The sequence below is a fragment of the Anomaloglossus baeobatrachus genome, chromosome 7 (genome assembly GCF_048569485.1).
Source record: "Anomaloglossus baeobatrachus isolate aAnoBae1 chromosome 7, aAnoBae1.hap1, whole genome shotgun sequence".
NCBI lineage: Eukaryota > Metazoa > Chordata > Amphibia > Anura > Aromobatidae > Anomaloglossus > Anomaloglossus baeobatrachus.
The window spans coordinates 72866141-72887765 of record NC_134359.1 but is presented as its reverse complement, the minus strand read 5'-3'; the positions used below and the strand labels follow the sequence as shown (position 1 = coordinate 72887765).

The following is a 21625-nucleotide window of genomic DNA, read 5'->3' as shown; positions in this document are numbered from 1 at the left end:
CGCTGCCAGTGCCGGCTCCGGCTCTCTGCACATGTAGCTGCTGTACACATCGGGTTAATTAACCCGATGTGTACAGCAGCTAGGAGAGCAAGGAGCCAGCGCTAAGCAGTGTGCGCGGCTCCCTGCTCTCTGCACATGTAGCTGCATTACACATCGGGTTAATTAACCCGATGTGTACTGTAGCTAGGAGAGCAAGGAGCCAGCGCTCAGTGTGCGCGGCTCCCTGCTCCCTGCTCACACTGGTAACTAATGTAAACATCGGGTAACCATACCCGATGTTTACCTTAGTTACCAGTCTCCGCAGCTTCCAGACGGCGGCTCCATGCAAGCGCAGCGTCGCTTGCACGTCGCTGCTGGCTGGGGGCTGTTCACTGGTCGCTGGTGAGATCTGCCTGTTTGACAGCTCACCAGCGACCATGTAGCGATGCAGCAGCGATCCTGACCAGGTCAGATCGCTGGTCGGATCGCTGCTGCATCGCTAAGTGTGAAGGTACCCTAAATCCCACTGGTATGTTATCTTGTAATTATCAGTACTGTTAAGTGAATACATTGGAATTCTATGTTTGCTCTTCAATTGAAACACAATTATTTTCTTGAAAAGGGAGTTGTCTTATAAGCTAAATACATGTATATCACATGAAAGGTTATTAATACCTTTGCCCCACCAATGAGGGGAATGATGGATTTAAAGTCCATTGTGTTAAGAAAGTATTACTGAGCATGTGCAACCACTACTCTATTGACAGTTTTTTTAACTGTGCATAGAAGTTACAAACATTTAAAGGGAATCTGTCACCAGGTTTTTGTCACTTAAGCTGAGAGCAGCATAATATAGAGACCCTGATTCCAGTGATGTGTCACTTATAGGGCTGCTTGCTACAGTTTTGATAAAATCACTGTTTTATCATCAGGAGAATGTCACTAGAGGACTAGTAAACTTGGACTAGTAAACTTGCTGCCAGGTAGTCCTCCATATTCATGCACTCTCTATAACTGCACCCCTACCACTGGTCTGCAGCTTTCTGCCTATGCACAGTGTATGAAGAAAGCCCCCAAATAGTGGTGTGGGCAGGGAAATACAAAGCTCAGCAATCAGTGAACTGGTAGATCTGCAGCAGATAAAAGTGGGTCTATATAGACCATATAGCCACATAGACAGCTGTGGACACCACGTCATACCTGACTACGCCAGTTTCTATACCTTCTGAGGACCCCCTGAATGCACACTGATGAAGGTCTTTGACCGAAACGTCTGTGCTTGTGCTGGTCTTACAAGTTCTTCTCAATAAAAGACCACTATTTACATTTATCTTGAGTATCACGTTTTTACATCTAGTTAGGAAGGCTGCTAAGACATCTTCACCTTCAGAGGTAACTCTGAGATCAGGGATAGCTAAAGTTCACTTAGGCCAAGCGCCAGTCTAGGAGCCCCTGTCCTCAGCTTTTTCCATAACAGCCCGGACAATGCAATAAGCGATAACAGAGAGATTTCAGCAATGCATTTCTTATCACAGTTTGGGTTATTGTTTACCTGCAATGTTTGTTTCAGCTTCAGGAGATTATTATTGCTGGACTATGTCAGCTACAGGTCAGCTAGTTTTGCAATAATTAGCAGCTCACTGTCTATAGACATTGTATTTACAGGGGCAGTTTTCTCAGCTCTGCTACTTACTAAATCTAAAAACTCTGATTGTGTCAGAACCGCTGCAGACAGTAAGCTAAGTGATACATTGTTGGATTCAGGGTCTCTGCCCCTACATCATATTGCTCTCAGATGAGGTAGCAAAAACCTTCTGACAGATTCCCTTTAACTCTTTCCAAGGCTGATGACAATCTGATGATAATTATGTACCTATACAAAACTGTGGAGGGTGGCTCACTGCGGTCCCTCATCTTACCGGCTCTTACTGAATTTACTATTTTTAATTCTTCCTGTGAATATAGTTACAATATATTCCTAGGTTTTCTTCTAGTCTTGCTGTTTGCGCTCTATGATTTATTTTATCCCAACACAAGAACAATGAACGTGAGCGGTATTTATCATAAGCCTGGGATAACATTTCTTTTTCAATTAAGTCTAATCCTTCTCCGGACTGGATGCCATTAGTTGTCCGATGTTCTGCTGATAACACAGTGATCCAGGGCAAGTGTGAAATGTGTGATCCCAATAAATAGCATATCGCTCCTGTACAGTGCCTGGAAACACCAGCCTGTTAGCGCTTGCTAATTGACTGATAACCGCTACTGATGTAATTGCTCTCTATCTACCAGCTTAACCTTGTCCTCATTATTAAGCAGACTAATATAAAGCAAATGTCACATTAGGAAATCTTCATATAAGCATGCAGAAGTGATGCATAGACGATGGAATTGCTGAATTATGCATTAAAATGCATAATAAGTGTAAAAACGTCAAAGAAAAAGGTGACTACCCCCCCCCCCCAGTTTATCTTCATCAGGACGCCAAGGAATGTCACTTAGCTATAGTAAAGTGGATGTATAGAGGAAGAAGTGGAGGTATCTGAGGCAGCACACAGCCCCCCTAGTCAAGGACAAAGCAACTCCATTTTCCCACATGTATTTGTTGACAAGCACTAGAAGGAACTACTATAGAGAGTAAAAGCAAGAAGGAATAAAACAAGATGTCCCCTAGGACATAAATGCAATACATTTTTCATCCTTTAGATTACAATATTGGGGAAGGATGAAGGAATTTTTGCATAAAATATTGCTATTTTATGAATTAAAGGTGTCACGGGTGACAGTGATGTGGTTTCTGGCCAATAAAAGGTCACAACATCTGGCTGTGCAGAATGCTCCCTGACTTTCCATTGTTCCTGCTGCCAGTATTCATTGGTATAGGTAGGTTTCCTGCTGGATTCAAGTCTCCCCCTTTTGGACCCAGCAGGAGCTCGACCTCCACCCAGCTGTTGGTCATCAGTATTCATTGTAATAGGTAACTTTCCTGCCGAATTAATCTCTCTCCCTTTTGGACCCAGCAGGCGCTCTCCTTCCTTCCAGCTGCTGATCATCAGTATTCTCTTGGTGCTTAAATATCCCTTCCTTTCTTTGACTGGTGCTGGAGATATTTTCAGGTCATTCAAGCCTTCGTTACAAGAAGGTGGCTTGTACTCCTCTGTGGTGGTGTCATTGCTGAAAACTTTGTTGAACTTCTCCCTGTGTCATCTGTGGATAAGTAGCTCATGTGTTTTCCCCTTGTGTGTCCTCCTTGTGTCTTCTATAGTGTTTAGGTTGGTTGAGGAAGAGCTCATCCCATCTATTTCCTATTTAGGACCCAGCACTAGGGATTTCTAGGGTCAGGTATCCCAACCGGCACATAGGTGTGGAATTTATCTAGGGTGGTGAGGGCCCCCTGGGACCAGCAATAGGTTTGATCAGGGGTAACCATCTTCACCTTCCGTAGACACGGGGTTTCCCTTTCCTTTTGTCATTTTCTTGGTACGTCCCCGTACCTAGCAGGACAAAATGACACAGAGAGTCAAACCTTCCGTGGCCCAGTACTAAGACACAGATGATTGGAAAGGAAACATGCCTGCTTGAGTTGGAACTCCTTGAACATGCAGACCCGTTGAATGACCCGTTGAGCGTTTTGAATGAGCAAAGTGGCTATCGATTGACTACCCCCTGCAAGTCTCCCAACCAGCCTGTATATTTTAACTTATCACAAGAAACGACTTTTTGCGTCAGATGAGAAGTGCTGCTATATTATTTTTCAAATTGATATCCATAGTTCAGATGGAACAAAGAGATAAATTCTCTGATACCTTAAATCCTTATATGCTAGAGCAGTGTTTCCCAAACTCCAGGCCTCATGGCCCCCAACAAGTCATGTTTTCAGGATTTCCTTACTATTGAACAGGTGATGGAATCATTATCAATGCATCACCTGTGCTATATTAAGGAAATCCTGAAAACATGACCTGTTGGGGGTGAGAAATGGAGTTTGGGAACCCCTGTGCTAGAGGGATAAATGAACAAGCGAGCTCAAACTTAATCTGACCCAGTTAATGTGAAGTTGGGCAAGTGCCATATACGAGGGACCATTGATGGCCAACAGTTACTAGAGCTTGGGTCTATCAATGTATAGCCACACAATTATATACAGTCTGGAAAAAACCTATGGCAGTACAAGGTGATATACAGTATATGGTCACAGGACCTTACTTACAAATAAGCACTGGATATCATATTGCGGGGGAAAGTGCTGGAAGCATAAATGTCCAGCTATTTTCTTACAATCACCTTTCCTTTCTCCTGCGAGAAATACTTTTAGAATCCACGCCATTTTGGGGGAGTGACACGGGCCTCATTGCAGAGGAAAGGGAAAAAGTTGAGCAATGGTGATTTTTGGAGCAGCTGTAGTTCACTAATCAGTGCATAGCCCACCCGACATTGAATAAGCCATCAGCAAGACAACCAAGGACTCAGGAAGGACTCAAGTAGCCTCAGCGGACCTGCCTGCTCACCCATCACACACATACACGGAAATAAACACATAGTATAATTACACCGCAGCACAACCATTGTTAGAAGTGCTCCTGAATCTGTCACGTTAGCCACTCCTGAATTCTGCTCAGCTGTTCCTACTGATGGCCCTTCTGGCCTGGATAAATACCCTCTGCCTCCACCAGGGGGTGCCAGTTATTCAGATCATTCCAGTGCTTGTCCCAGAGATGGACGGACATATTCCTGTTGTTGCTGCTTCAGCTGCTGGTGCCTGGTGATGGATTATGTGAAAGTTCCCTAATGTAGTTACTTTCCCTCTGCTAATGTCGGTTCCAGTTCATCTCCGTATGTGTTCCCCTGTGGTTTGTTTATAGATGCCTGTGTGTTGTACCCCCTGTCTGTTGTTTATTGTTGGTGGGAGTTTTGGGGATCTCCATCCTGGTCTGTCCCATTGGGTGGTGGGTGATGCGAGGAGACTACTATCAGGGCCAGGACAGGAGATAGGGAAAGGCTGGAGGCTCAGACGTTGCTACACTTAAGCATAATTCTTGGATGAGGGTCAGTCTAGGGATCACTTCTAGCTTTACGGTAAGTGGCAGGGGCCCCTACTTCCCCTCTGTTCCGGCGTAACAAAATCAGTCCTGATTACATGGTCCACAAAATCCAGAATCCTGCACTAGATGACTTATAAATCTCTGTTTTCTATAAGCTCAGTTTCTGACAACTTTAGTTCCTATAGATGGAGGTGCTGGTAGCCTACTCCCTAGAACGTATCCCTCTAAAGACCTAGCTGACACTCTTACTATTGCTACCACATTAATATTCCCATAACTATCCCAAATAACCTGTTGCTAAACATCGGTTACATTATTGCCTACCTAGTGGCCTCATTTAAGTTTTTCTTAATTATATTCATTTACTATAATGGAACTGTTTCTTATGTGGGGCACCAATTTATGCCAGGGTAGGGTACAGAGCAACATATATCCATATTGTTCTCTTCACATGTAAATATTGATGTGATGTAATAAAATAGAGTGCGGGGTCAAAGTACAATGTGGAACATATACGGTGGGGCAAAACACACTGGCATCAGATGTAAATGGCAGCGGTTTGCTTCCTCCACCTTTCATAAGCCAATGAGCTCTTAAAAGAGGTTGCCTTTGCGCTGGCTGTTGGGCTCACATAAAACTGGCCATTTTTGTGTGCTAAGTATCAGAATTTGTACATTTTTTTTCATAGCGGTAATGCATGTTTATATTTCCATATTTATTGTTCCACATATTTTAGTGCTACAAAGTGCAACTGTCTCCTTTGTGTTCCAATGAGTGCTTAGACAAGAATGCATGTGGATTGCCATACTTTCAAACATATATTTTCTTGGACGTATTGTTACATAATCTTTTTATATGTCTCTGTCTGAGCCAGAATGAAACAAGGCTATTTCTAACTCCCTTTGCCATGACCACAATTATACTTTGAAAATTGACTTTGGCAAAAACAGATCTCTGTCTTTCTCACAGCTATTAGGCGAAATGTTATAACCCATTAATTATTAACTTTTTTCTTTAAATAGTAAAAAATGTACAATATAATTTTTTTACAGACCTGCACAAACTGTACAGACCATTGCTGTTCTTTTGCAAATAGAAAATACCCAAAAAGGATAATATCGGATCTACTCACCCTGGGAAGGAAACTTTTCCTCTGATCTGTAAATCAGCAGAACAGTTTGCCAAGGCACAATATCTTGCAAAGGAAACCTGACAAAAGACACATACAGTACTTAATTATTGAGCAATGCAGAAAAAACTCCAGATTTTACGAAGCATGGTACAACTGACAACTATGGACATAAGAGAATGACAGGTCAATTATCCAATTAAAAAAACTTTTTTTGGAGATGGAAGTCTAAGCATCTGTGATGACCCTGAACTAGTCAGGGTGTCACAGGGTACTGCTCTCCTATCTCTTTTGGTGCAGAGCTCAACCCCCCATGGTTCTAGCATCATAACCTTTTGTATTGCTCCATCAGCATTCAAATCCTAACCACACCTTACACCACATCCTGTCAGGCACACCAGTGGGTGGTCTAGCTTGAACAGGGCCACCCACCTAGGGGTCAGGCAGACTGGTGGGAGGGGCTGAGTCAGAACAGTGAGAGCTCCCAGAGTGAGAGGAGCTGGGAGTAGCAGCTCCCTAGAGAACAGTAGTAGCCCTCAGAGAGTGAGAAGCTGAGGGAGTTGGAGCTCCCTGGGAGACGTTGGCTAGATCGCAGACGGTGGTCTTGGACCGGAGGAGTCGGAGACCCGGTCGCAGGGTATTTGGGAGAACGGTCGGCACCAGAAAATCTAGTAACTGAACCGGTACCGAGCATGGTGGGGTACTGGACCCTAGATCAGGGAGTAGCTTCAAGCAACCTGATAATTAACCTGTGGAGGATAGTCTCTTTATGAACTTTCCCCAAGAGCTCAGAGATCGAAGGCATCAACACAACGAGGGAAATATGGCTTTCCAGCTTATGCGGACCACTGAAATCTCAAGTGTCAGCCATCGAGAGCACAGCTCCTCTTTTTAATTATAGGGAGCGGGACGCTGACAGCTTCAGTCCAAGGGTCACTCAGAACATCTAAATTCTAGTGCATGGAGGCAGGTTACAGACCATTAGCAATACCAACGGGAGCAGATTCCCGGGTGAGCTCCCCTGAAGTGGCAGCGGCACCCAGAGACTTGGTTTACTACTGTGTCAGAGTCTGCTTTATGGTCGAATCAACACCAGCAAGGCCTGAGTGAGTATGCTGCCTTCCCCTGTATCCAACCTGCACTACGCTCCCCTACACTCCACCATCCAGAGTCCCGGGGCCTCCCCTAACCGCGGAGGGAACGCCATCTGGCTGCCCCGCTCCATCTCCCCTGCGTACTCCCATCGGCAGCGGCGGTACTCCCCTTACCAAGAACCATGGGTGGCGTCACAAAGATTAATCCCCTGTAAGTAGCCCCCTCTTCCATTTTTGGGTGACCCAGAGCCCCTGGGTCTGGAGGCCCTTGAGCCACGGCAACCCAGGATCCGAGCAGTCCGACTGCTGCAGGGGCGGTACACATCAACACCTCTGACACCATTTTCTTGAGATTTAAACACAGAATTAAGGTCCCCAAACATATTAAACTAATGTTGGCCAAACCCACTGATCATAGTGGGATTGACTAATATTCTAATGTGTATGACTCTCTTGGATTTCCAATAGCTGATCTTTCTCTTCTCCGGTAGATGAGTCTGGCCATGGATCTCTCTTGGAGACACTGGAGAACTTGACCAAGCTGAGCATTCCTGCATATGGAGGAGTCGGGGGAGATAATTGTTGGTGAAACAGTCATTCAGCCGACAGATATCTAATGTGTACGACAGTCCTTAGGCTATGTGCGCATGTAGCGTTCTGTCCCTGCAGAAATTTCTGCAGCGATTTGAACAGCACACATGAGCTTCAAATTGCTGCACAAAGAGTCCGTAATGAAAAAAAAAAAAAAGCCGATTCCATGCGCTCTGAGTGCAGCTCCTCCCATATACAGAGCGGGGGATGCATGCAGAGCGCACGGAATAAGTGACATGTCACTTCTTAGAACCCGAGCTCCGGGCAGCATCCGAAGCGCTGCGCTCTAATACACCACAAGCGCACGTCTGCTGCATAATCTTCATAGATTATGCTGGGGACGCAGGACGCATGCAGTTACGCTGTGGTGCAGATCGCAGCGTAACTGCATGCAAATACGCAATGTGCGCACATAGCCTTAATCCTTAAAACAGAAGACAATGTCTCAAAATTTGTATATCAGCATAGGAGGGAAAGAGCTAAGAACTTCTGACTCAAGAACCCACAGATATTTGACTGTTACAAAAACAAATCTGGATCTGCTAATAACAGTCTAGTGTCTGACCAACATCTGTTTTAGTTAGGCCCAGCATCACAAAGAGACAGACAGGACCACCCACATTAGGTAGAGTTTATAAAAGTCCTACCCTATTATGTGCCAGGACATGCTCAAATTTGTAAGAATTGTTTGCAAATCAGGACAGTCCCAGACAATTCCTGACTGTATCTATAAGACCAGGGCTACTGGTGACCACTATCTACAATAGTGGACACATTTAGTTTTACTAACACCTATAAAAAGCAGAAATAAGTGCTAAGAAGAGAAATGAGCCCCACATAACTAAAAAGCCAGATAGCCATAGATCTCCGATACCATCATATACCCTACAAGTCTTTAGATTCTCTTTGCAATGTCAACTGTGACGACTAGACTAGTGATAATATTTGTTTGAATATAGTAAAAATAAATTGCTAAAAGTATGAATGGGCACCTACTTTTATTTACTCAAATATTGAATTTATCATTGGTATTATGTAGTAGACCAAAATTATAGATACAACGAGAAAAGAATTTCATTGGATGAAATAAAAGAATATTTTTACTAAGGCTGAGTGCCACCAGTTTTCCTTCTTTCCTTGTTGGATTTGGATTGCTGCGCTGATTGCCTTGTGGAGCACCTCCCTGCTTGTGTCTGGTATTAAATAGACTTTGCCTTTTTCTCTTGGAGATTTATAAGTGGAGCTAGGTATGTGTTAAGTATTGGTGCTGGACTATAATCTCCTTTGTGGAATTTCAAAAATTATAGATACGATATCCTAAACCTCCACCATCCATCTAGAACATATCTAAGAAGTTCAAGATAATATCTGACTAGTGATGTAAAGGGAAACTATAAACAGAAAATGATCTCTTGATTAAATTAGGTTTGGTTTTAAATGTATTTCTAAATATTTTTTTTTCAATTTACATTGTACAATATGTATTTAAAAAAATAAAACTCTTAATTTTCACACAGACCACTAAGGTTACTTTAGACTCATACTTCAGCTTTGTTGCAAGAAACAACGCATGTACAAAGGGAAACCATAAACACAAAATAATTTATTGATTAAGGTTTTGTTTTAAATGTATTTTTAAATAATATTTTTTAAAATGTATTGTTTATGTATTTTTTAAAAAATAGAAACTAAATAGAAAAATAGAACTTTTAATTTTCACACTGACCACTAAAGTTATTTTAGACTCATACTTCACTTTGTTTCAGGAAACAACGCATGTACATAGCCATGGAAGTTGAACCATCTTATTTTTTGTATTAAAGTATCTAATGAGCATATGTAAGAGTCATTGTGTAGGATGAGCTGTGCAACTCCTAATTGTGATTAGTGAATCCACGTGTTATCGTCTACAGTCATGGACAAAAGTTTTGAGAATGACACCAAAATTATATTTTCACATGATCTGTTGCCCTCTGGTTTTTAATTGTGTTTGTCTGATGTTTACATCACATACAGAAATATAATTGCAATCATATTATGAGTACCAAAAGGTTAGACTGAGTGAATGCAGCAAGTCAATATTTGCAGTGTTGACCCTTCTTCTTCAGGACCTCTGTAATTCTCCCTGGCATGCTCTCAATCAACTTCTGGACCAAATCCTGACTGATAGCTGTCCATTCTTGCATAAGCAATGCTTGCATTTTGCCAGAATTTGTTGGTTTTTGTTTGTCCACCCGTCTCTTGATGATTGCCCACAAGTTCTCAAGGGGATTAAAATCTGGGGAGTTTCCAGGCCATGGACCCAAAATCTCTATGTTTTGTTCCATGAGCCATTTAGTGATCACCTTTGCTTTATGGCAAGGAGCTCCATCATGCTGGAAAAGGCATTGTTGGGCGCCAAACTGCTCTTGGACAGTTGGGAGAAGTTGCTCTTGGAGGACATTCTGGTACCATTCTTTATTCATGGCTGTGTTTTTAGGCAAGACTGAGTGAGCCGATTCCCTTGGCTGAGAAGCAACCCCACACATGAATCGTTTCAGGATGCTTAACAGTTGGCATGAGACAAGACTGGTGGTAGCGCTCACCTCATCTTCTCCTAACAAGCTGTTTTCCAGATGTCCCAAACAATCGAAAAGGGGATTCCTCTAAGAAAATGACTTTACCCCAGTCCTCAGCAGTCCACTCCCTGTACTTTTTGCAGAATATCAGTCGGTCCCTGATGTTTTTTCTGGAGAGAAGTGGCTTCTTTGCTGCCCTCCTTGAAACCAGGCCTTGCTCAAGCAGTCTCTGCCTCACAGTGCGGGCAGAAGCACTCACACCAGCCTGCTGCCATTGCTGAGTTAGCTCGGCACTGCTGGTAGTCCGATTCCGCAGCTGAAACAGTTTTAAGATACGGTCCTGGCGTTTGCTGGTCCTTCTTGGGCGCCCAGGAGCCTTTTTGGCAACAATGGAAGCTGTCTCCTTGAAGTTCTTGATGATGCGTTAGATTGTTGACTGAGGTGCAATCTTTGTAGCTGCGATACTTTTCCCTGTTAGGCCATTTTTGTGCAGAGCAATGATGGCTGCACGTGTTTCTTTAGAGATTACCATGGTTAACTGAAGAGAAACAATGATACCAAGCACCAGCCTCCTTTTAAAGTGTCCAGTGGTGTCATTCTTACTTAATCATGACTGATTGATCGCCAGCCCTGTCCTCATCAACACCCACACCTGTGTTAATGGAACAATCACTAAAACAATGTTAGCTGCTCCTTTTAAGGCAGGAATGCAATGATGTTGAAATGTGTTTTGGGGGTTAAAGTTCATTTTCTTAGCCAATATTGACTTTGCAAGTAATTGCTGTTAAGCTGATCACTCTTTATGACATTCTGGAGTATATGCAAATTGCCATTAGAAAAAGTAGACTTTGTAAAAATTAATATTTGTAGCATTCTCAAAACTTTTGGCCATGACTGTATGTATAGAGGTGTTTATCTATCATTGTAATCTTTCTTCCACTAAGAAAACTTTTGTAAACTCTTCCTGAAAGTAAAGGAAATTAGAAAAAAGCCCCAGTATCCAGAGTAGAAATTGCAAAATTACTTTTTTATAAAGATAGTAATATGAGAAAAATATTGCAAATATTTTTCTTTTAATATATGTAACTGAAAAATATGATTTAAACATTAAGTTATTTTCTGATGATGGCTTATTATTAAAGTGAGTAGAGAGATGTATCAAACCCTACAACCTATGAATAAATAAAGTGTAAATTTGGAAATTCATTACGACTTGTACAAATGGTCGCCGTTAGAACATCCATCGAGCATTCAACACATCGGGATTGGCAAGTCACAGTTTCCTGGAAGATTTTAATTGAATCTGTCACCAGTGATATCGAACCATCTGGTTTGAGGATGCTATAAAGCGGCAGCTCATGCAAGTAAAGCCAGGTGTTTGTAAACCCGGATGCATGCGTTACTACATGTATATAATCCTTGTAAAATGCGTTACTCAAATCTAACACAATATAATGATGCGTAGAAGCTATAGTAGTCAATTAAATTATTTTGGAGCAGTTTTGTCTACGAGCACTCTCCATTTTCTCTTGTATAGACAGCAAATTAAAAGATACACGATGCTTTTCAAGCAAGTCAAATGTTATTAATTAAGCAACAGCAAAAGTGCCATCTGCTATCCGTGATGTACGCCACTTCATAAAAAGCTTACAGATTACTTGACATATTTTGACAAATACAGAGGTCTCCCATTGGCAGTGGTGAGCTTATGTTACACCCTATGATTCTGAATCATCCATATTATAAAGACCTAGACACCAATAGTGACAACCTATTAAAGGCTTGAAAAATTAGAGAACTGTCAGATATGGAATCATTGGAACGGCAAAGTTGTACACCGTCTATAATAAAAGATTAACATTAAAGTCTCATTTTAAAAGTCCTCATCCATTTTCAAATACAGAGTGAAATAAGTTACAGGACAACATGTTTTAAAGAAACTTCTACTTAACAATTCCAAAAATGTATTATGTAATAAAATCGCCCTAGTACTGGGTTGCCTGGAAATTAAGTGAATATCTGACACTCAATTAAAAAGAGGGGGCTGTATGGCAAGTGTCCAAAGTAACTACTGGTGCCCAGGAAACAACCTGGGAAAACGGTAAACACTTTTGCATATTGATAATTATCTGGGACATCTGAGACTCACACTTATATATCTAGATAGCTGTCACATGGGTGCCTTTAGTATATGTCATCATTATTTGATCTTAGAGGCCCCAGTATGTAAACAAAATTAAAGGGTCCCCAACAGAATCGGACTGTCTACCGGAGGAACCTCCAGTAATACCATGCCTGGCTGTGGTTTCCTGGATTGGACTCCGGAGCTCTCACCTGAGCTCTGGAGTGCAGCCTGGAATGAACTCAGGGTTTGCAGGATTGATTCCACAGTAATTGCGGTTCAGGTCATGTCACAGCTGCGGACCGGCCGGGCTGAACTCCGGAGCTCGGATGAGAGCTTCAGAGTTCAGCCCGGCCTGTCCGCAGCTGTCATGAACTAAACCGTAAATGCTGGGGAATCAGTCGGCGCTCGTGGTTCAGTCCTACAAACCCTGAGTTCAGTCCAGGCTGTATTACAGAGCTCAGGTGAGCCAGGACTGGTATTATTGGCAGTTCCTCCGGTAGCCAGTCAGACACTGGTCCCAAAGGTTGTCACAAGGAGGTTTTAACAAACATTGCACACTGTCATGGGAGTATCATTATCTGTTGAGACTACAGATTTTGGCATTCTGCCTGCTAACCTCTCTGATGTTTGTGATCACATCATAAAAGGTCAGTGGAGCCTCTGTTAGGAGTCTCAACACAGAACTAGCCAGATATCCCTCCGGGAAGGACATAGCCAAGGAGTGGCTCTTTTTAGGAGACCACCATAACCACCATATTAAGTGGCCCTTTTAGTCAATATCCAACTCTTTGACGAGTTTAAAGATATGACAAGGGAAATACCAAGGCCAGGTATCCATCCACAGACAGCTGTTTCGGGGTGTTGCCCCTCATCAGTGTAGAGTAGGATTCTGGCTAGGTGGGACCAATGCCTAGTAGACCAACAAGACAAAACAATCACTGATCTCGGGGAGACCAGAGGCTCCACGGACCTTTTATGATTTGCATACTTCCCAGGGGGCAAAGCACCTAGGATTTCACTGTTTGAGCACCTTTGTTGGCGGCTCCTAGCCTGGTCTGGGTCTGATGGCCCTGCCTTTGTGCTTGGTACAGATATGCTCCCCGGCTCGGTACCGGCAGGCCACCGCCCGTCCCCGGTCCTACGGTTCCGCTGACTTGCACCACCTCCTGCAGACGGCCACCACCATCTGCTGACCTTGATGTGCATGCCTGGGCTCCTACCCAGACACCAACAGTTTCTCTTCTGTCAGTTTTAGCTCCAAACTTCAACTCCTCTCCACTCCAAACTTCAACTCAACTCAACTGTCTGCTTTTTGCCGCCTCCAGGCCTGTGACCTCCTCGGTGGGTGGGGCCAAATGCCTGGCTCCGCCCCACCTGGTGTGGACATCAAACTCTGGAGGAAGCAACAAGGATTTTGTTTGACTGTTGTTGCCTAACCAGGGGAGGGGGTGTGTGTGATGTTGTATTTGTGACTACCTGGCTAGTCCAGGGCGTCACACTAGCATAAGTTAATTCCTGCTTGACTACTTGTTAGTCTACTGTGATCTCATGCTGTGGGGGAGCCAGTCACATTTGCTCTACTACTATATAAATTGGGTGGACACTTCCTTTAATGCCAGCTATAGCTTCTCTATACTGGTCTGGTGAGGTGTTGTGATCCAGATTTACTGGTGGTTGTAGTACTTGTTGCTGTAAGCGGTTGTGGTGTTAACCCTTATTGCCCTCTTGTTGCTGCCTTTTCTTACTTTCCTTCTTAGCCTCTTACTGTTTTCCCTGTGAGTTTACAGTGTGTCTGAGTTTTGTTTTTTACCTGTTTGTTTTATATGTGTTGCCATCACAATCGTGTCCCTTCCTTCCCGGGGGGTGTGTGTGTGTGTGTGGGGGTGGGGGTGGGGGATTGGGGGACAGATTAATTTTGATCAGGACAATAGTAAGGCATGGGACTCTGCCATCTGCACCTTGAGGGTTAATCTGGTGGTTAGAGATAGCCGAGAGGCACCTAGCATGAGGAACAGTATGGGAGCCCTCCGCCCTTTGATATCCTACAGTCACATTGTGACAAAGGTTATTTTCATACATCATCTTTTCCAGGTAGATTCTGGTTAAAATAAGCTAAAATAAAGCATTAAAAAAAACACCAAATAGAATGCACATATTCACAGCAATGTCCAAACAATCTGCTGTGCACATGTTCTGTGTTTGTAACTTATTTTAATCTTTTCAGGCTTTGAAAGCCGTGAAGTGGCTGAAAAAAAATAACCGGTCCATTTTTCTGGCTGCTTGGAAGCCGTGACTATGTGATATATGGAAATACTTCTAAAAAGACACTTCAGGGAAAACACAACCTGCGTTTTCCAGAAGTATCTACTGCTTTAAAAATGATGTGGGTACACCAAGGTGTAAAATACGTCATGTACAGATAACCTAATTGTTTATACAAGTGTTACAAATTGTCCGCTTAGGTTGCTGTGACTGGTACTAAAGTGACCTACCATCCATTGGAAGGATAGGCTATTAATAGTCAGATTTAAAGGGAACCTGTCACCAGGTTTTCTCCCTACAAACTGTGCCTACCACCAATAAGCCCTTATGTACAACGTTCTAGAATACTATATATAAGAGCCCAAGCTGATCTTTATAACATAAAAAAACAGCTTTTATTATACTCATTTGCGGGGTAGTCCGCTGGGTGTCGCTGGTTTCGGTCCGGTGCCTCCTATCTTCTTTCCATTGTTTCTACACAGTGTCCTCCATCGTGCTACTATGCATGCGCACTTCCCCCTTCACTACTGCGGGCAGAAAAATACCTGGAATGCGCAGGTGTGGGGAAAGGTCAAAGACTGCCCGCGCATGCGCACTACAATACTTTGATCTGCCCTCAGCAGGGCAGAGAGAAGTGCACATGAGTAGGAGTGCAATGCTGGCCTGTGTGGATGACGTGGGATGTGTCATCCACACAGAGCAGGGAAGGAGAATGGCGATGGAAAAATGATAGGAGGCGCCAGACCAAGACCAGCGAATCAGACCGGACTACCCTGCAGGTGATTATAATAAAAGCTATTTTTTATGTTATACACAGCGGCCTGAACTCATATACAGTATTCTAGAATGCTGTATATAAGGGCTTATTGGTGGTGGCCGCAGGTTATAGGGGAAAAACCTGGTGACAGGATCCCTTTAAGGAAACACCTTTAAAGTTTATTGCTGGGCTACTTAGAAGCTTTCTGGTATTACATAGGTCCCTTGGATAAAAAGATATGATTTATGCAATGTGAGCCATCATTTACCATTTGTGAAGAGTAGACACCATTTACAAAAAATTAATACTTGACAGATATCTACTTGACAGATGGTAGAATGTATTTAGGACTTCAATAAATATGACACTGAGATAAACTGATAAATAGAGGATAAACTTGAAAATTTGTTTTTTAAAATAGACAAACATTCATAAAATGTCTTGGGATTTACCTAAGTCAGTAACGCTGGATACATGAATACATCAGTATGGTATATTGTGCCATTACACCCAATAATAATACACATTTTGCCTTTGTGCAGACATTATCGTAACAAAAATAACATTCCAAAAGCATTTTGTATACTATGTAATAGACCCAAGCTGCTGGGAGGGATATGTTCATGACATTTAGAAGACGCGTATAGAGCATTGCAACAGCTGCACAAGACTTGATATTATCCCTCACCACCCAACAAAGCAAACGTCAGGAACAAGCTACGACTCCCTGTCCATATGCTTCTCTCAGTTCAAAAGCAATCGGAAGGGTCTACCAGTTCTCTGCTGTCCCATGAGGATCATCTATCTCTTTCTCTTTAACCCCTGCATAATGTTGCTATGAAATTGCTGATTTATAGATAGATCTTGATTCTTGACAAGAAAGATGTGTAATGCTGTGAAATTATTATTATGATAGTGCTCATTTTTGAGTGATGGAATAAGGGTTTAATGTAAAAAGTATATAATCAAAGTGATGATATTTTGCAGTTCATGGATCACGGCTAACCACCTTCCCAAAAAAGTCCCCCTATGATGCCAAAATCTGACCCCTTAAGACAGGGACTCCAGAAGACTGCTGAAGGTTGTTCTGTGATATGTAGCATCTATCCTTTGGCAGAAGATGCCCTCAGTCCATTTAATTACGGGTTTGAGTTTTAATGCATTGGGTTGGTTTTCCAGTATATCCCAAAGATACTCGATCAGATTGATATTTATTGAATTTTAAGAAGAAATTAACTAATTGATCTATAATCATCCAATAAAATTAAAAACTGTGTAAAGCCAGCCGTCATTTTCTTGGATCCTTTTCAATAATTGGAAGAGGTTTAAAAACAATGAGAGGATTGGCTAACCCCAGAAGAGGTAAATAGTAGAAATTTCAGCTCACCCATATGCAGTCTTCAAGGCGAAGGTGGATGCCCGCAGTCCCCGGACAGGCCAGTCCGTAATTCAGAATAGATGTAGAAAAGAAGCGTATGGGACTCAGCACCAATACGGTAATAATAAAACTTGGAACTTTATTCAGAATTTTTTAAAAGAAAAGTGCACAGGTCATCCAAAAAACCGCCATGCGATTTGCCAAGCGGCTTTACGCGTTTCGGACAAACAAGGGGAAATTAAAACCAGTCCTTAGTCTTATGAGTCCCATACGCTTCTTTCCTAACCCCAGAAGAGGGCCAAAGAGCGATTTAAATGCTGAAAGGAGCAAGCAGAGAATCAAGTGGTAGGCCAAAGTGGCATAACACATAAAGTGAAGCCTAGGACTAGTGAGTTTATTTTATTTTTTTTATTTTTTAACCTCTTCCTCATTTTTGGTTTGTTTAGATCTGTGGAGAACACTAGGAGCAGAGAAAACATTTTTGGGACACTTTTGGTTTGGTTTTGCTATAGGCATAGAAGTGGTGTCTAGGTATAGTAAAGTAGCCATGCGCTACGCAATAAAACCACCTATAGCGCCACCTGGTGGAAAACAACAACGTTAGCATTTTTATCTCGAAAACGGAATGAGATAGAGAAAAAAATTGAATTACAAAGTTGTAGGTCATTATCAATTCAATACGAATCGACACCTTGCATACAGAAATGCTATGATATGAAACCGATGACCCGCCCAAAACATTGAATGCTGGTCACGCATATGGCGCTCATTTAACTTTGATGCTCAAAGTGGCCACCGTCAGCTGCAATGCACATCTGGACTCTGGATAGCATACTGTACCTTGCTGCATATTGTGCAATATGGTAGGTGACACGTTTGCTCAAGCATCTGTGATATGTTGTTGTAGGTCCTGCAATGTTGGTGGAGGGGTCGCAATTGGGTCAGGTTAGGTGAGCGTGGAGGCCACTCCATGCAGCCACCATACCCAATGACTTGTAGGAAGGTCTCCATGAGGTATCGCTTCACGTCCGCAGCCTTGTGAGTTTACACGTTCTAATCATAGCATTTCTGTATGCAAGGTGTCGATTCGTATTAAATTGATGATGCCCTACAACTTTGTAATTCACTTTTTTCTCTATCTCGTTCCGTTTTCCAGATAAAAATGCTAACTCCGTTGTTTTCCACCAGGTGGCGCTATAGGTGGTTTTATTGCGTAGCGCATGGATACTTTTCTATACCTAGACACCACTTCTATGCCTATAGCTGCCTCCGTTCTCAAGTTAATGGCGGTGGACAGGATATGGGTGGACACACTGTATAACATTGATTAGAGAGGGTCAACAAGGTGAGAATTCACTAGATTATGCTACCTGCCACTTATCTTTCATGTGAACACTCAGGGCTTATGCACACAACCATATTTTTGGTCCGAGTGTGATACATTAAAAAACAGATTGCACTCGGACCATTGGTCAATGGGACACTGTACAGGATTGATTTTTTTTCACCGACTGATTTGGCATGTTAGAAAAAAATGCAACATTTTTCTAAGAATCAGATAGCACTCGTTCATTCAAGTGAAAAAAATCAGACCGCACTGGAGAAGGTGGACAAAAACTCAGACCGCACTGGAGAAGGTGGAAAAAAAATCACACTGCACTGGATAAGGTGGAAAAAAAAATCTGACCTCACTGGAGAAGGTGGACCAAAACTCAGACCGCACTGGAGAAGGTGGAAAAAAAAATCATACCACACTGGAGAAGGTGGAAAAAAAAATCACACTGCACTGGAGAAGGTGGAAAAAAAAATCTGACCACACTGGAGAAGGTGGACCAAAACTCAGAACGCACTGGAGAAGGTGGAAAAAAATCATACCACAATGGAGAAGGTGGAAAAAAAATCACACTGCACTGGAGAAGGTGGAAAAAAAAAATCTGACCACACTGGAGAAGGTGGACCAAAACTCAGAACGCACTGGAGAAGGTGGAAAAAAATCATACCACAATGGAGAAGGTGGAAAAAAAAAAATCACACTGCACTGGAGAAGGTGGAAAAAAAAAATCTAACCACACTGGAGAAGGTGGACCAAAACTTAGAACGCACTGGAGAAGGTGGAAAAAAATGATACCACACTGGAGAAGGTGGAAAAAAAAATCACACTGCACTGGAGAAGGTGGAAAAAAAAATCTGACCACATTGGAGAAGGTGAAAAAGAAATCACACTGCACTGGAAAATGTGAAAAAAAAATCAAACCGCACTGGAGAAGGTGGAAAAAAAATCATACCACACTGGAGAAGGTGCAAAACAAGTCTGACCACACTGGAGAAGGTGGAAAAAAAATCATACTGCACTGGAGAAGATGGAAAAATATCTGACCGAACTAGAGAAGGTGGAAAAAGAAATCATACCATACTGGAGAAGGTGAAAAAAAGTTAGACCACACTGGAGAAAGTGGAAAAAATCATACCACACTGGAGAAGGTGAAAAAATAATATCTGACCGCACTGTAGAAGGTGGAAAAAAAATCATACCATACTGGAGAAGGTGAAAAAAACCTTAGACCACACTGGAGAAAGTGGAAAAAATCTTCTTGCACTGGAGAAGGTGGAAAAAAAATCAGACTGCATTGGAGAAGGTGGAGATTTTTTTTCTCTCTTCATGTCTGAGAAAAACTGGTGCCACTCTGATCAGAGTCTGGCATAATTGGAATGTTTTTCTTGGATAGAGAGAAAATTGTTCCATGGACCTACCTTACTATCATACCCATAACATTCCTCATCTAATTCTTAGGATACAATGCTTGAACTTAAAGCTGAATTTACCTATACATAGTGTAAACTTGTGCTTATTAGGTGGGCATGGGAGGATGGATGGTGGTTGAGCAGCATGATGTCTCAGTGGTTAGCACTGTTGCTTTGTAGTGCTGGGGTCTTGGGTTTAAATGACAACATTTTCTAGGAGTTTGTATGTTTCCTCCATGGTTGTATGGGTTGGTGCTGCATGACAAATTGCCTTAATTATTACAGTGTGTGTAAATATGATAAAAATTTTAGAAGCCAAATCTGACTGTGATCCATTAGATGAGCAACAAGGTGTGTTCAGTTTGATGGGTGGGGTCTAAGACCTCAGACAATCTGTGTTTACAGTCATCTGAAGTATAAAATATTTTACTAATTTGAAAGGGTAGTGTAATCCCTGCCCGGTCTGCAATTTTTTTTTATTGTAATGAAAGACATACAATTTATTGATGTTTATTTTAAATATATAACATACATTTAATTAAAAGTATAAAAACCTGTTATTTTTCTTACCACATTTTTTAGTATATGTTCCTCCCCATCTTTCTTCTGTAAAATTGGCTGTAAGGGCTTAAATTCCTCCGCATTTCTTTTGTATACAATATGTTTTCCGAGATAATACTGAGACTCCATATGTATCGGGGTCAAAATATCTCTTACATCTTTCTATAAAAAAATATATATTATTAAAAAACACATATTTAAATAAAAATACCATATTTAAGGGAATCTGTCACCGGGTTTTGGCTACTTCATTTGAGAGCAGCATGTTGTAGGCAAAGAGATTCTGAAATTTACCATGTTTAACTTAGATTACAGGGTGCAGCCATTCTGACTTTAAGGCCAGAGTCACACTTGCGAGTGTCTTGCGTGTAACTCGCGCGAGTCTCCCATTGAATCACCTGGCACAGACTCCCCACTCTTGTGACAGGAGCGGGTCGGTTGCATGTATGTCTATGCAGCTGAGACACTCCTGTCCGGAGAGTGTGAGTCCAAGCCGGGTGATTCAATGAGAGACTCACGCGAGTTACACGCAAGGCACTCACAAGTGTGACTCTGGCCTATCTCAGAATTGAGTGTAGCAGAGCTGGGAGATGTCTCTACCCACACCAGACTCACAATAGAGATTGTACCTTCTCTGTGGTGTGTCAATCAAAGCAGGGGGCGCGCTGGTCTGCTCTGTATGTGCAGAGGAGTCACACCAATGTTAATCACAGAGCAATAAACCCTTTATTATAGGTAAACAATAGCTGGCACACAGATAAGAGAAACACCGATATTTTTTCTTTTTTAACCCGTGCAGCATGCTGTCCTCAGCTTACATTGCAAAATCCTGGTAACAGATTCCCTTTAATCAATTAAGACCATAGGTCTATCAGAATTGATCAAAAGGGAATATTTACACGATATTATTAATTTCTGACAGTATTACTCAGATTTTTACTTAGATGTAGATATTAAAAAAAATGTTTAAAAAAGTAATAGATATCAAAAATTGTATTTAAGATTTAAAACTGAATACTATACAATCCAAAAATTATGTAATGAAATGATTTAACTAATCTAACAACTCCTAGTCAGTATTCCAATGAATTATCGTCCATGATAAGATTGCCAAATACATGTCATGACTTTGTGAGATTAACCATTGCTCTTTAGGGATTATATTTCTGTTCTAGGGCGCATAATGGAGACACCATATGACCATACGTGTAATGTCTCCAGAGCTTTAATACAGCGCAACAGGGACCTAATTTTTACAAGAGCTTATTGTAAGTCATGTTATTAAAAAAAAAAATAATGTAAGAACCCAACCCACTTATCCTCATCCAGAAATGCAAGAAATATAATTCACAGTCTTCGTCTTCCCATATTTTATGGAGAACATTTATTGGCTATTAATTATTCTTC

At 42.0% G+C, this 21625-nt stretch overlaps 1 protein-coding gene across 1 annotated transcript in view; it reads right to left on the bottom strand.

Moving 5' to 3' along the window:
* The window catches only part of ITGA4 (integrin subunit alpha 4), a 213749-nt gene that overhangs the window by 35592 nt on the left and 156532 nt on the right, over positions 1 to 21625 (bottom strand). The window contains exons 16-17 of the mRNA XM_075317408.1: positions 20228 to 20380; positions 6154 to 6230 (exon numbers count right to left, since the gene is read on the bottom strand). Coding sequence (XP_075173523.1) covers positions 6154 to 6230; positions 20228 to 20380 — 230 coding nt within the window. The remainder of the gene's footprint in view (positions 1 to 6153; positions 6231 to 20227; positions 20381 to 21625) is intronic.